A 15,633-nucleotide genomic window follows, 5' to 3' on the forward strand; every position below is an offset into this window, starting at 1 on the left:
CAGCCTTGACTGGCAGGGCACTGACTTACGGGTGCTCTTTCTGACCAAGTATCTTTCTCCCTCTTCTTCACAAAAAAGAGCCAGTGGCCTAATTTTGCAAAAAAATTTCAGGAGTAGTCGCTTCTTTACCTCTGGGGCAGAATTTAATTTCTGTAAACAGTCAAATGTCATTCTGAGCCACGCCTTGTAAATAAGGACAAAGCAAAGCTGAGTCATACCACTTTTGGAGAAACACTGTTGCAGAACACACACTCCAAGCTGACTGCAAAAGTACTGCCACGGTGGGAAAAAAAAAATCACTGTGGGAACAAAGATTTCCTGGTCAGAAACAACAGAATTTAGAATCTCATTTCCCTATGAAATTCTTTATTTGACCTACAGGCCCAGATGGTAAAAGTCAAAATCATAACAAACTAGATGAATCTCACAACCATACTGTGAAAAGGAAGAAGCCAGACATAAAAGAACACATATTGTATGAATCAACTCTATGAAGTTCAAAGACAAGGAAAAGCACGTTACAGTGCTAGAAGTCAGGGCAGTAAGCAGTTACCTCTGGGCAAGAGAGATGGGCAATGATGTCGCGGGAGTAAGAAATTGCCAAGAGGCTGGAAGTGTGCTGTTTCTTCTAGACTGTAGTTACACAGGTGTGCCTCCTTTGTAACAATCCACTGAGCTGTATACTTCTGAACTGTCTGTGTGTGTGTGTGTGTGTGTGTACTTTAATTTTAAAAATGTAAAAAGAAAAATAACACAACAACAAAACAGGCCACCTTCCTTAGAAGGTTCTTGAGAACTGGCAACAAATTTGTTTAAGAAAGGAAAGATGTGTCGTGTAGTTCAAAGATAAACTTCGAGGACTGTATGGCAGTTTGTGGATTTATGCAGTCTGATGTTGCCGGTGGAAGGAAAGGGACCCCATCAGTGTTCCTGGCCCTGTAGTTTTCAGTTAGACGTCTTTCTGAGTGCTAGGCTCGCTAGAGGTTTCCACTGCAGACACCGCAGCTCTTTCTGGAAACACAGTGTCTCACTAGCAGCTCCATTTCCCTTTAAAAATGTGTGATTTGGTTGAACTCTCCTTCAAAGATGGGGATGCAGGCACGAAAATGTCATTTCCATTATTTCTGTTCATCTCTCCAAAGGTGAGGCACATCTTCGCAAATCTCTCTCCGCTTTCAAGTGTTCTTTTGGAAGGAGCCTCTTTCTTTGCCTAACCATGAGTGCTGGGACTGCATGTCCATGACTGATGAAGCAAAGCTGACCTCTGTCCTTTTGAGCACTGCCTGGGCCTGGGAACTGGATGCTGGCTGAATTCAAGGATCACCAGACAGTGAAAGCCAGCACAGGGTCTGGAGTCAGAGAATCCTGAGCTCTGCTCTTTACTCCAGCCTTAGCCAGGTAAAATGTTACCCAGGCTATCCTGTTAGAAAGGGAAGAGGGGACTTGAAAATAGGAGAAGGAAAGAAGAAACAGGAATACTTGTTATCCTGCCTCAGGTTAGATAAAGAGATGTGACCAAACCTAAGAGAGCTCAGACTTAAGTTCCTGTTGACTCTCCACATGGAAGGAAAGAGGGATAGCAATGTGGTAGGTGGGGGAGCCAGCACGGTACCTGCCTTGCTGAAGCCCCTGGGCTCAAGCAGGAAGTTATTCCCAGCTGGACATGGAAGCACAAAGGCACCCATGTTGCCCTAGACCTCTGAAACTCAGCTGTAAGGGAGCCACAGGCTGAGCTCCCATTCTCTGCTTCTGAAAAGAAAGGCAATCGCTCCCTGCCTCCTGGCAGCTGTGGGCGGGCCACCGTGGGATCTGTGAAGCCCTAGCCTGGCGACTTGGCACTGGCACTATGTGTGGCACCTGTTGTTCCCTTTGTTTCTTACTACAGCCTCATCTGCTTGGTGACTTTCCCTGAGGATGACTCCAGCTGCTTGCTTACTTTAAATAGAGTTCTATATAAAACTAAGAAGGAATGGAATGGTAGGAAAAAAAAACTTAAAACGTCACCTTCAGCTTTTGGCATCTGGATTCCATCAGAACACAGAGAGAGACAGCAACGAAAAATTCCTTGGAATTTAAGGCAACTTGTTTGAAGTATCTGCTAAATTAAATCATCCTTGCCAAATCAAATTTTATGTGCACCCCAAACCTGAAGGAGCTCTAAAGTACTTACAGGAAAGAATTTCCATAAATCTCAACTGTTATTAGTAATACTATTCTAGAGGTATAAAAGTAAAAATGCCTCCTTATGACTGTTTATCCAGTCTTACTGAAAAAGGTGGTATTTTACATAAGTAAATTTTCAAGAGTTTTTAGGAAATTGACTTTAACTTTTTTTCAGGAAACTGACTTTTACCCTTTTCAACAGTGATACTCTTTAAATATTAACTATTGCATTGTGCCTTCCTAATAAGAGAATATTTGAAAAAAAAAGTGATTTAATCTTTCCCAGATGATGTAAATTAACTGCTACAAGTATCCATTCTTATACTGTGTCATTAAGAGCTACTGGTTCATGCGCCAGAGGAAAGGGTACATGAGCTGACACCCACAGTATGAACCCAATTAATCTTCCCGCAGCCCCATGCTGTGGGTTGATAATGGCCCTCCCAAAGATATCCAGATTCGAATCCCCAGAACCTATACATGCTACCATATATGGGGAAAAAAAAAAAAAAGGAGTTTGCAGATGTGATTAAGCCAAAGATCTTCAGCTGGGGACTAGCCTGGCCTATCCAGATAGTCCTAGTGAAATCACAAGGGTCCTTATAAAAGGGAGGCAGGAGGCTTGAAGTCAGAGAAGGAGTGCGGCGACGGAAGCAGAGACAGAAGAGATTGGAAGATGCTGGACTGCTGGCTTTGAATATGAAGGAAGGGGTCCATAAGCCACAGGATACAGAGACAGGTTCCCCTCCAGAGTTCCTAGAAGGAATGCAGCCCGGCTGATACCTTGATTTTAGATCGCTGACCTCCAAACTACAATATAATACATCTGTGTTGATCTAGGTCGCTAACTTTGTGGTAATTTGTTACAGGAGCCACAGGAAACATGTAACATCCATGTTACAAATGGGGATCACTGTTCAAGACTGTTCAGGCAAGAAGTGATTCCAGTCTGGGCCTGCCTCTGGAGCCCAAGGTTCTCCCTACTCTACCTCCTCACTTCTCCATGTAGCCCAGCACACAGAGGTTTGCTGCCTCATGTAAGAAAAGCATCCTACAGGAAGCATAACAGGCATTTTGCAGCAAGTGTTTTGCAAAGCACACATCTTCACAGTTCTAGCATCTGTGGGGATTTATGCAGTGGCAAATCGGAACAGAAATAGCTACAGCAATAAAAATACAGTTAAAGAAGTCTCTGTACTTTAAAGGCTGAACTTCAAGCAACCGCAGACTTAGGGCCTGATGATTCTCTGTAATTAGTACATCGGTTTTGATATAAGGAGAGATGGATCAGCATGAGACAGAGGTGGAAAGAAACCGAAGGCAGTGCAAAGCCACATAAAGGACAGAGCACAGCACCAGGGCTAGATGAAAGTTATAGACACTGTGCCAGACATTTGCAGCTGAGATCCCTCTACCTGGTGAGGTTTTAGGTAGCCAAGCCTCATTAAAAAGTTAAATCTGTATATCAATCTAAGCTAATTGCTCAGTTAGCTGCATAGTTCATTTTATAGTATGGGGTCACTTATTCCTAACGGATCTTGTGGTTTATAAAAACCTGAGAAAAAGAGCTATATATGAACACAAACAGGGTGAACCTATTAAAAATGGTATTTATGGGCCCTGAAATTAGCCCTACCTTCTCCCATCGATCACCCAGACTCCAGCCCAAGGATAAGCAACAGAAACCTACCATGTTCATCCAGTAGCCACACTTCCACACCTGCCCCTTCACCTTTTCTCCAAGGGCAAGTAGGAGGAAGGACAAGGGGGACAAGGATGCAGTAGAAAGACCGTCTCACTAAAACCTTGCAAGTTAACCTTGTAAGATCAACCCAGCTAGGTGCTCAGGGACCATTTTCTATTTACTTCCTGGTTCTGTTTTTAGAAGCAAAAGGCCATGGGGCTACTTTATCCTAGAGTGGCTTTGCTTTTTAGAGGACAGGGGAGGAAAACAAAGCAAAACTCCGCACTCAGATCTCCTAGAATATTTTCATCTACAGCCATGAGCTCTCTTATCATAAACTGAAGAAGGGATGGAAAAAAAGGGTACTTACTCCACTCAAACCTAATTTCCATACTCAAATTTCCACTTGCCATTACAAGAGTACTTGAAGCCTGGATAATTCTTTTCAAATTTTACCCCAAAACTTCTTAATTAAAATGTACAGGGGCAGTCTGGATCAGGGGAGGGGAGAGACCCAAAGGAATCAGTAATAAACTCCAAAGACCTTTTTATTTCATGATTTGAGGATTCCTGTTTGATTACATAACATAAAGGCACTGTACAGCTTAACCTTCCCCATCTGCTATGGGTGGGCAGAATCATATATAAACCTCCAGATAGCACATCATGTCTAGGCCTTTTTAAAGTCAAAAGAGGGGAACTACATTACAGCATGATCTTTGCATTAAATTCTTCCATCCTGTTGGCATACACACAAAGGGTTTAATCGGGCCCTTTATAGATCAATGTCTCTCTCTGTACATATTGACTGGCAAATCTTTTTAACTGAAACCTTCACCCAGAACGAGCTATCTTTTCTAAGGTACAATAATGAGTTCCTTCGGGAAATAGGAATGCCACAAATAGGGATATATCACTTTAAGTAAGCCAGCAAATGTGAAAAATTGGATTCACAAGTAGTTAGAAGAAAGGGTAATTGTAATTACTCAATTCCTTTTTACTTCATTAAAAAATGCCCAAGAAGATTCACTTAATGGTGAGTTCCTTGACCATATTTTAAAATACATAATTCACAAGCATTTGATTTAACAGAACTATCTAAGATGAAACAGAGAAAATAATTGACACTTTGTGAGTACTACTACATCCCAGCCATTTTATGCAAGGCACTTTACATTTTCCACTCATTCAATAAACACAAATTTATTGAGTGCCTCTGATAAGCCAAGCCCTGTTCTAAGTGCTGAGGATACAAAATAAATGTAGTAAGTCGAAAATCCCTGCTTGTGAAGCTTACAATCTAGTGGAAGACACGAAACTTCATAAATAAGGAAATTATACAGTACATTGGAGAAGGGTTGGTTTAAAGAGAAACAGTAAAAAACATGAAAGAGAGTATGAAGTAATTAGTGGGATCGTTCCAGTAATAGAGACAAAAAAGTGGTAAATAAGGAAACTATATAATACACTAGAGAAAGATAAGCCAAGGAGAGCAGCACAGGAAGCCACGGGCGTCTGGACTAGTTGGTGGGGTATGGAGACTCTCTACACGTAAGCACCGAGGGAAGACTCATTCCGAGTGACTCTTCAATAAAGACCTCCAGGACATGAAGGAGGTATCCATTCAGACAGGGAGAAAGAACACTCCATGCAGAGCGAAGGGCCAAAGCAAAGCCCTTGAGATGAGCACATACCTGGCAGGTGTGAGGAACAGGAATGAAGATAGGCCGGGCATGGTGACTCATGCCTGTAATCCCAGCACTCTGGGAGGCCGAGGCAGCCAGATCACCTGAGGTCAGGAGTTCAAGACCAGACTGCCCAACATGGTGAAACCCCATCTCTACTAAAGATACAAAAAATTAGCCGGGTGTGGTGGCACATGCCTGTAATCCCAACTACTCGGGAGGCTGAGGCAGGAGAATTGCTTGAACCTGGGAGGCAAAGGTTGCAGTGAGCCGAGATCATGCCACTGCACTCCAGCCTGGGCAACAAAGCAAAACTCTGTCTCCAAAAAATAAAAATATAAAATAAAGGGAATGAATGCAATATGTCTGGAGAGATGCCAGTTGGGGGAGACTAGAAGGAGAAGAGGTCAGAGAGACGGGGGGATCAAGCAGGTCATGGTGAAGAATTGGGCTTCCACTAAGAATGACAGCAGATAGACAGGAGGGTTCTGAACAGAGGAGTGGCATGACCTGGCCTTTGTTTCCACAGGATCACTGGCTGTTTTGTTGAGAATGGACTTGTGGGGACCAGGAGAGGTTCCAGGGAAAGGTTAGGAGGCGAGTGGCATGACCTGGCCTTTGTTTCTACAGGATCACCGGCTGTTTTGCTGAGAATGGACTTGTGGGGACCAGGAGAGGTTCTAGGGAAAGGTTAGGGGGCTACTGCAAGAATGGAGGCAGAGATGACAGTGGCCTGTACAAAAAGGATGGCATGAGGGTGCTGAGAAGCAGCAGAACTCTGGATCATGTTAAAGACAGAACACACAGGATTTGCTAATGGATCATGTATGGGGTATGAATGAGACAGTCAAGACTGACCCAATGCTTTTGACCTGGGCAAAGGAAAAGGAGTAGCCATTTCCCAAGATGGGGTACAACAGGGGTTGGCAACCTATGCCCGAGCACCAAATTGAGCCTGCTTTCTGCTTTCATACAGCTGGGAGTTAAGCTTGGCTTTTACACTTTCAAAGTTTGTAAAAACAAAAACAACAAAAAAGAGAAAACTGGATGTAGCACTCAAAGCCAAAAATATTTACAATCTCTTTACAAACTTTGGCAACCCCTGGGTGGGGTCTAGGGAGGAAGATTAGGAGCTTAGTGTTGAGCACCCTAAGCTCGGGGGGCCAGGTGGGCATCCAAGTGCAGATGTTGAGTGGGCAGTTACAGACAGGGCAGTGCCAAGGCTGGGAGGAACAAGAGGACTGGAAATCCAAGCGTGGAAGCCTTCTGTATTAGTCTGTTTTCACACTACTGATAAAGACCTACTTGAAACTGGGTAATTTATATAGAAAAAGAAGTTTAATGGATTCACAGTTCCATGTGGCTGGGGAGACCTCACAATCGTGGCAAAAGGCACATCTCATATGGCGGCAGGCAAGAGAAAATGAGAGCCAAGAGAAAGCGGAAACCCCTTACAAATCCACCAGATCTCGTGAGACTCATTCACTAGCATGAGAACAGTATGGGGGAAACTGCCCCATGATTCAATTATCACCCACTGGGTCCCTCCCACATCACATGGGAATTATGGGAGCTACAATTCAAGATGAGATTTGGGTGGAAACACAGCCAAACCATACACCCTCTATCTAAATGGTGTTTAAAGCCGTAAGACTGGAGGGATCACCAAAGGTGTGAGGAAAAAAAGAACATGCAGTGGCTCACGCCTGTAACCCCAGCACTTTGGGAGGCCGAGGCAGACAGATCACTTGAGGTCAGGAGTTCAAGACCAGCCTGGCCAACATGGCGAAACCCCATCTCTACCAAAAATACAAAAATTAGCTGGGCATGGTGGCACATGCCTGTAATCCCAGCTATGGCAGGAGGCTGAGGCACAAGAATCAGTTGAACCCGGGAGGCGGAGTTCAGTGAGCTGAGATCGTACCACCGCACTCCAGCCTAGCTGACAAAGTGAGACTCTGACACAGCGGTGAAAAAAAAAAAAAAAGAACAACGCTCATAGACTGAACCCCATGGCCTCCGAGAGGTAGAGATCAGAAAGCTAAGGCAGAACCAGGACAGGATGCTGAGGCAGGGCAGCCAGGAGAACAGGAGGTTGCCAGGCAAGCATGGGGTACACTTCCTGTCTTTTGATCCTCAGACTCACTCAACAAAAGAGTATACCTATCCCAGTTTACTGATGAGGAAAGTGAGGTTCAGAGAAGTAATCTGACCAAAATCACCCTACTAGGAAGGGGTAGACAGACCCACACCCAAGCCTCTCTAGCTCTACCTACTCTACACGGCTTCTCTACAGAGCAACCGACTGAGTTATTACTCATACCACAAATACAACTAAAACCAAATAATTCCAGGCAGGCTGTAAGGCAATCTTTGCTTCTAAGTAAAAAGCTAATTGTATGGTTAAAGGCTGAGAGTCTCATCAAGACAACCAAGGCACCTGTACAAGCACAGGTGACCAATGGATTTAAAGCATGTTACAGACATCGTCAAACAGCTTACAAGGTCATCCCCAGGGATAGTCCTAACTTGATGAACAATTCTGCAGTTTATCTAAAGGAGTAATAACTAAATGAGAAAAACTATGTAAGCTTCATAAAAAAATAAACTTTATTGGATAACAATAAAGTTAGTCAGTAGAACAGCTTGAAAAATAAGGTACTAGTACAAAAATCACTGAGACAGACCAAAATCTCAGAATTAGACCCAATATCTTCGGAAATTCTGGCACTGAAAAATAAAATTGAAAGGACTGATTTCTCTATAAATATACTGAGTCGATGATAACCGTTTGGAAACAAAGATTCCTACCACATACCATATGCTAAAATAAATTGCAAGAATATTAAATTTCATAAATGTTATGTAATCATAAACTAAAACTCAAAGAAAAAGTAAAAGAATATAGCCCCAAACTGAGGAAGGTTTCTTTTGACAGAGAGAATCATGGAAGATGAAAACATAAAGGAAAATAACTTTAAATGAACCAAGTTATTTAACTTGTATATAAAAAGATACCATAAACAAAACATAAAGGCAAATGATGACAAAGTATTAAGTACAAAGAGCTCTAAGATGTCAACAGGATAAAATATGAGCACTACAGAAATGAATAAGAGATGTAAATAAACTTTTTTCAAAGTTTCTATAATAAACATGTTATGGGAGAAAATTAAAAAGGAAAAGACTCACCTACAGCTTAATTAAAGCTACATCCTAAGTCAGCAATGGAGCTAGAACAAGGGGTCCCCGACTCAGCACTCTGTTTACCAAGCCAGCCCCAGGCAAAACATGAGACTGGTAAGCGTCAAAAGAGAAACACAAATAATGAAGTACAGCAGCCCTGTGGGAAAGCAATCATCTCGAATTCAAAAATAAAGCTGTACTGGCACCTCCTATTTCCAACCCCTTAGCTTTACTTTACCCCTTTCTTCCTAGAATCAGAGGATTGAGGCTAAAAGAAACCCAAGAAACATTAAGGTATCCTTTCCTTATTTTGCAATGTGACAAAACTGAGACCCAAGGAGTGGCAGAAGTTGGCACTGAGGCAAGCTACCTGTCCCAGTGGTCCTCTCACTGCACCTGATGACTGATGCCCTTCTTTTATGGGGGGAGGGGGGTTGGGGGCAAGCTACCTGTCCCAGTGCTCCTCTCATTTCGCCTGATGACTGATGCCCTTCTTTTTTAGGGGGGGGGGGTTGGGGGACAAGCTACCTGTTCCAGTGGTTCTTTCATTGCACCTGATGACTGATGCCCTTCTTTTTTGAGGGGAGGGGGTTGGGGGGAAGGGTCTCACTCTGTCACCCGGTCTGGAGTGCAGTGGTGCGATCTTGGCTCACTGCAATTTGCGCTTCCAGTCTCAAGCAATCCTCCCACCTCAGCCTACCAATTAGCTGGGACCACAGGCATGAGCCACTACGCCCCCTTAATTTTTTGTATTTTTGGTAGAGGCAGCGTTTCACCATGTTTCCCAGGCTGGTCTCAAACTCCTTCGTTTCAGGCAATCCACCCGCCTCCCTCAGCCTCCCAAAGTGCTGGGATTATAGGCGTGAGCCACTGCGCCCAGACTTGATGCTCTTCTTCCCAGACAACTGAAAAGTGTTGAAAACTAAGACATGACTTTACAAATACCTCATCCTCCCAAAAATGTCAGCAGAAAGAAATAAAGAAAAACAATACAAATTTCCAATGTTTTGTTAGAAAATACTTCACAATGTTTGAATACCATTCCCTTTTAGGAGATGCATTCCTGCTTTGACGAGACATCTTTGTCCATCTGAACTCCCTTTCCTGCCGAAGAACTCAGAGAATCATGACAGGGAGGATAGGCTGAGTGTGCTGCTCTGGACCCGTGATACCAACTACTCACACCGGCCCCATCCCTCCACATCAGTTGGTCCAGGGTCTGCCAGATTAAACGGCTTCTATCTGCTCAAAGGCTTTTTAGCACAGAGCCTGGACTGCAGAACCAGGCATGAGACCGCGGAACCCTGTTCAGTGCCTGTGAACGCCTTCTTGACCCTGTCACCATGGCCCACTGGATACTCCAGGCTTCCCTGCCTCTGGGAACAGCTGCTCTTCACTACGGAAGGACTGCAGTAGTTATGTGCTGTCATCTTAAGAAATGTAATTCTTGCCTAAATGTTCAGGCAGCTGAGCGGTCAGCAAGGCTTATTGTTTGTGGAGGCATAGAATCATAAAAAACCACATGACTTTAGAGCTTTCATTATTCAAGTATGACTGCTGTACTGCCATTGTATTTTTAATTTTGATTACGGATTTTTTTTTAGAGAGAGAGTACTGCTTAAGTTTTAATAGTTATGGTTCTGGCTCTTTTTCAGCCTTAGGCAAGCCCTTGATCCTTAATTCTGATGAATCCCAGCCAAGCATTCAGCCTTTGCACTGAGTCCCTCGAGCTCACCTGAATTCTTGCCGAGGGCCCAACCCACACACACACAGCAGGACTGATTTTCAGAACAATCTTAAAATAAAGATAGAACTTAAGAGCTACATCATCCACTAAATTTTGAAATTAGACATCACTGTTGAAATAATTTTGATTTTTAGAGTAAACTCCAACTTTTATACATAATTTTGGTAAATAACAACACATTTATAAATGAAGTTTATTAATCTTGTTATATGAAGTATTTACAAGTCCCTCACATAACTTGTCTTTCTGAGTAAAATCTTAAATGTGAAAAGTCTCTTATGGTTTGGCTGCCTGTCTTCCTAGAACACATCTTCTTTCCCTCTATCCAGCCTATGCCAGGGAAACTGTGCCTACCATCCACTGAGCTCCCCACCTACCTCGACCCATGACCTGCTCCCAGGGCTCCCGAGCTCACCTCCATCACCACACTTAAATCTTTACCATGGCCTGCCTGCTCCTCTGTCCTGCCTTCCAGATTATGAACTCCTTGAACGCAGGAATTGGTCTCTACTTGACCTGGTATCCCTAGAACCTACCTCCATGGCTAGCACATATAAGAACTCAATCAATTGTTCTTAATGAATGAATGAAATTAGAAATCCACTTAAGTACATTTTATCTAGATCAAATCTGCCCAAATGTTGGCTTTATTTTAGACTTGGTTCCACCCCTGAGGTGGCTTGGATGATAAGAGCCTCACTTGAAAAAATCAGGCCAGGTGTGATCAAGGTTGCCCCTCAAGATCCTTGAGCTCCAGGTGGGGATGGAGGGCTGAAGAGGATGGAAACTTCAGAACCACAGATCAAGGCTTCCTGAAGACGCCTCCTTCCCTGAAGCAGCTTCCTTCCCTGCATAGCCCTGCCACGGGCACAGACACACCCAGTAAGTGTTTATCCTGCACCTGCTGGAAGTGAGGCACTGAGCACAGGACTGGGAGACAGGCAGGCCAGGCCTTCACCGCTCTTTCAGAAGCTCCTTCTAATGGGCACGTGCTCTTTCCTGCCTCCAGTACAGCAAGTTTCTGATGAACTGGAACACCAGCTTCAAATTACATATTTAGGGGGGAAAGTTCACCCTGGGGTTTACTCACCATCTGCAGTGTGAAGGAGCTTGTGACTTTTCAGTGTCCCTTTTGATTTGAATTTCTTGCCACACATGTCACATAGGTGGGTTTTCTCAGTGCTATGACGATTCATATGAGCCTTGAGGTTACTCTTGCTACGAGTTGCATACTCACACAAAGAACACTTGAAGGGCTTCACACCTGCCAAGGGAAAAATGTATATATCTATCTCTATATATTTACATATGTGTATGAATATGTGTGTGTGAATCTGAAGGAATATATATATATCCATATCTAAATACACTTATAGATATGTATATATAAAACATCCACGTTGAACACAGCGGTATACTTGCTTGGCCCTAACGCACCACACACTTCCCATGCCAGGCTCTTCCCCAGGCTGTGCCTTCCTTCTGGGATGCCTTTGCCTCCTGGGATACCAGGTGCCTCCACCCTGCAGCTTTCTCTGACCTTCCTTGGTAGATTTCCCTACCTCCCTATCAATGTTCCCAACTCCTGTAACTCTCTACTAGCTGAAACGTTCACTGCACACTACAGTGAGTCCTTCATATCTGCCCTCTCCCCATAGTCTGGGAACTCCTTGAGGACAGAGACCCTGAGCATCCTGCAGAACAGTCACTAAATTCAGTTGAACTGAGCTGAACTAAACACAAAGGCACCAAGGCCTTTTGCAAAAAATCAAAAAGATCAGGCACCAGGACCAAATGTGGAAGCACATTTGCTTTGTAAAACAAATCAAGCTTTACCAACTGGTGGTTGATGAGCTGATGACTCTGACTGTAGGGGCATCCTGGCATTCACCACTCCTTCATTCACCAACTGTCTACTGAGGACCTATTTTCATAGTAGGCACTGAGGATTAATCTTGAAACTGAGAAGAGTGAACCCCAGCCTTCACTGTCCGGTGGGAGATGCAGACAGGTAAACAGGCTGTTACAATATGGTGTGTGATGCGCTATAGGGACAGGGGCTGGGGCCTGGGAGAAGGGCAAGGAGGGCAGGGAACACACCTGAACACAGTAATGAAGCAGACAATTTTTAGTGAGCCAAACATTTTCACCCATTATTTACACTACCGATGACTTTGCAGTTGAGGAAACCAACACTTTAAAGAGGCTGAGGGCAATGCCCAGGGGCACAGAGCTGAGATGCACATCGGGGTCTGATGTTCCTTAGGGCCCACGCAAAGCCCAGCTCTGGCCTGGGTTTCTAGACATGAAGTAATAATCTAACCATAAGCATCAACAAGCTGTGTGCCCTTGAACTCATGTTTGGATCACAGTTCTCATCTCTGTAAAATGACAGGACCAGGAGTCACTTCCCAAGAAGCCTTCAGGGCACCAGATCCGTTGTTCTGGGTTGGTCATTTACAACACACTCTCACAAGAGCAGGGCCACAGCCGTGGTGCTAGCCTGGGTCAAGCGGCATCTCTCTGTATCTCACATGACCCTCAGCAGGCATTTCACCCCGAGTCAAAGCTACAGATGGCTCAGAACTACCACCACCACAGAGGAGAAGCCCACAGTAACCATACATAGAGGGAACATGGTGCATCCCTGCTGTCTTTAGATCCTTCACAAATGTGTGAACAGCCGAGTATATTCAGGCACTATTTGACCTGGTGTTCTTTCCAAAACATTAAGAGAACTCAAAAATGAAGACATGCACTGTCTTCCAATCCTGGAGAAGCCAAATTCCTAATTTCTGTTCCTCATTATGACTAGGAAGAGAAGAACCAAGCAAAGCAACACAGAGACTGAAGTACACGTATTTCCATTAACATCTTTGCACACCCATGGGCCGGCTGTGGAACCCTGGGGAGTCACCTCAACAACTCCACACTTCCGTGTGCTCTGGGACATACGGTCATGGAAAACGAGATGGTGCAAGTCAACCAGCTGTGCATCTCCAGATCATCCACAACATGGCATTCACTGCAAGGCGACATACCAAGACACTGTCTACTCTAAATTCTCCCCTAAGAGCCAATGTTTAGAACTGCTGTCATGGATGGGCCCCAGGTACATTGCTAGACTATTAGGAAACCTTGAACAAAGTTGCAGGTCCTCTAAGCAACAAATGTTGCAGGTATGCACAAAATTCTACACAAAGGGTTAATTTCTGTGACTACAGTCAATACCTGTGTTTTCTGTTTTTCTTTCTTTTTTCAATTTAATTTTTTGGGTTTTTAAATTTGTTTTTCTTGTCCTATGTGTTAAGAGTAAACGGAGACAAGAGATATTTTATGGTACAGGGGATCAATTCCAAAGAACCCCATTGTAGTGTGTGTACTGATGCCCTGTTTCCTTTGTGATTCCATCATTACAGAGAAAGTCACAAATTAGAAAAAAGAAAAAAACAAAGATGCCAGGATACAGCAGCCTTTGGCTTTCTGAATCTTTATCAATTCTGAAGTCGCTGAAAATATTAGATTACTTTCAAATGGCAAATATGCAGCATTACTGCATCATCACAAGTATTTACTTAACACAATAGCATCAGCCATGTATTAAGTACCCAATATATGCTAAGCCTTCTACTGTGGGTTTTACATAAATTATCTCGTTGATCCTTGCAACAAACCCCAAGGCAGATCACATTATAGATAAATAAACTGAGTTGCAGAGAGAAGGAATTATTTGTTCATCATACATGGTGAGGGTGGAATTTGAACCCAGTTCTCTCACTTCTTCTCATGTGAGTACAATTACAGTTTGATGCCTTGATAAGCCCATAGTCTCCAGCCTCCGCTCGACCCTCTGTGCTTCCATCAGGGTCAGCTCCCTGCTGATTCCCATGAATGCCACTCCAAGTCTGCCTTCTTGGCATTCTTTGCTGAGCAAACTGTGACCATCAGCTATGAATGCCTTCAACTTCATAACAAAGAAACAACACGTGTATATACACGTACCTGCTACCACCCTCACCCCCTTCACTCCTGTCTCAGTGTAGGAGGGGCCTCCTCCTCCAGAAACAAGTCAGTACAGAAGAGAAGAGCAAGGGTTTTGGAATCAGACGGCATTGGTTCAAATCCCAGTTCACCACTTTGTCAGCTATGTGACCCTGGGCAAATTACTTCACCCCTCTAAGCCTCATTTTCCTCATTGGTAAAATGGGGATGGTAACAGCACCCACCTCTAAGGTTGTTGAGAATACTGACTCCAATAACGTGAGTCAAACACTGAGCACTGGCATCATTATATGCTGGTAAACAAAAAAGTAGCTTCCCACCTTGGAATTTATTTCAACTCCTTCTGCCTTCTCCACGTTCCCAACCTGTCAGTTACGGTTCTCCTTACTGAACCATCAGTCTCTCTCTCCCTAATAGTTCCTTCCCTAGGACCTATAAATAGGTCATTTTATGCAATATTGTAGAAAATACTTCATCCTTCATCCCTCTCTAGTCTTTTTTCCTACTGCAGCATTCCAGGTTCCTAAATAACAGGCAGGGATCTGATGTAGGTGATTGGAAGGGTTTTCCCTGTCCCCTCGGCTCCTACCCTAGTCCCCAGGAGGGCCATGCCCTTACACAGTGGGAGAAAACAAAGGTGACGGTCTGTTGCACTAGCAGAATCTTCACTTCCGACTTCCCAAAGGCTGAGAGTGGCCCTGCACTTCCCTTCATCGGCAAGCAACCCGAAAGCACAGCCCATCTTCTTCTCTCCATTCCCTCATCTCCATCCTGCACTTCCCCCTTCTGAATTCCTTCTCCATAGCCTGAATGGCAACACTTCACACTGCCGGAATGGGAGAACTACTTGCTGCCCTCCTTCCTTCATTCATAATCCCAACAGTTCTGGGAAACCTGCTATGCACAGGGCACAGGCTGGGCACTGGAGCTCCTGCCATGAATAAGACTCTGGTGTTCCTGTTCTCAAGGTACCTACATTCCAGCAGGGGAGTCGTGGTGATTTATTTCACTACAATTGCAATGAGACCTATGAAGGAGTGCACACCTCTACTCATTGCAATTGCAACTAATCGAGTAATAGTTTAAATTACTGTTTGTAGCTGGTTGATGGACACACTTCTCAGTGTGCTAAGGAAATTCTAACAGCGGGAATGTGAAGATATGGC

The 15,633-nt window shown here is 44.1% G+C and overlaps 1 protein-coding gene across 7 annotated transcripts in view; it reads right to left on the bottom strand.

The window, feature by feature from the left end:
* The window catches only part of ZFAT (zinc finger and AT-hook domain containing), a 231,570-nt gene that overhangs the window by 94,194 nt on the left and 121,743 nt on the right, over nt 1-15,633 (bottom strand). For all 7 annotated transcript variants that reach the window (XR_003120881.1, XM_025394837.1, XM_025394842.1 and 4 more), the window contains one exon: nt 11,556-11,729. Coding sequence is in view for 6 of the 7 variants with exons in the window: in XM_025394837.1 (XP_025250622.1) it covers nt 11,556-11,729 (174 nt within the window). In the remaining variant the exon portion in view is untranslated. The remainder of the gene's footprint in view (nt 1-11,555; nt 11,730-15,633) is intronic.

This window comes from Theropithecus gelada, chromosome 8 (assembly GCF_003255815.1).
Source record: "Theropithecus gelada isolate Dixy chromosome 8, Tgel_1.0, whole genome shotgun sequence".
NCBI classification, from domain to species: domain Eukaryota; kingdom Metazoa; phylum Chordata; class Mammalia; order Primates; family Cercopithecidae; genus Theropithecus; species Theropithecus gelada.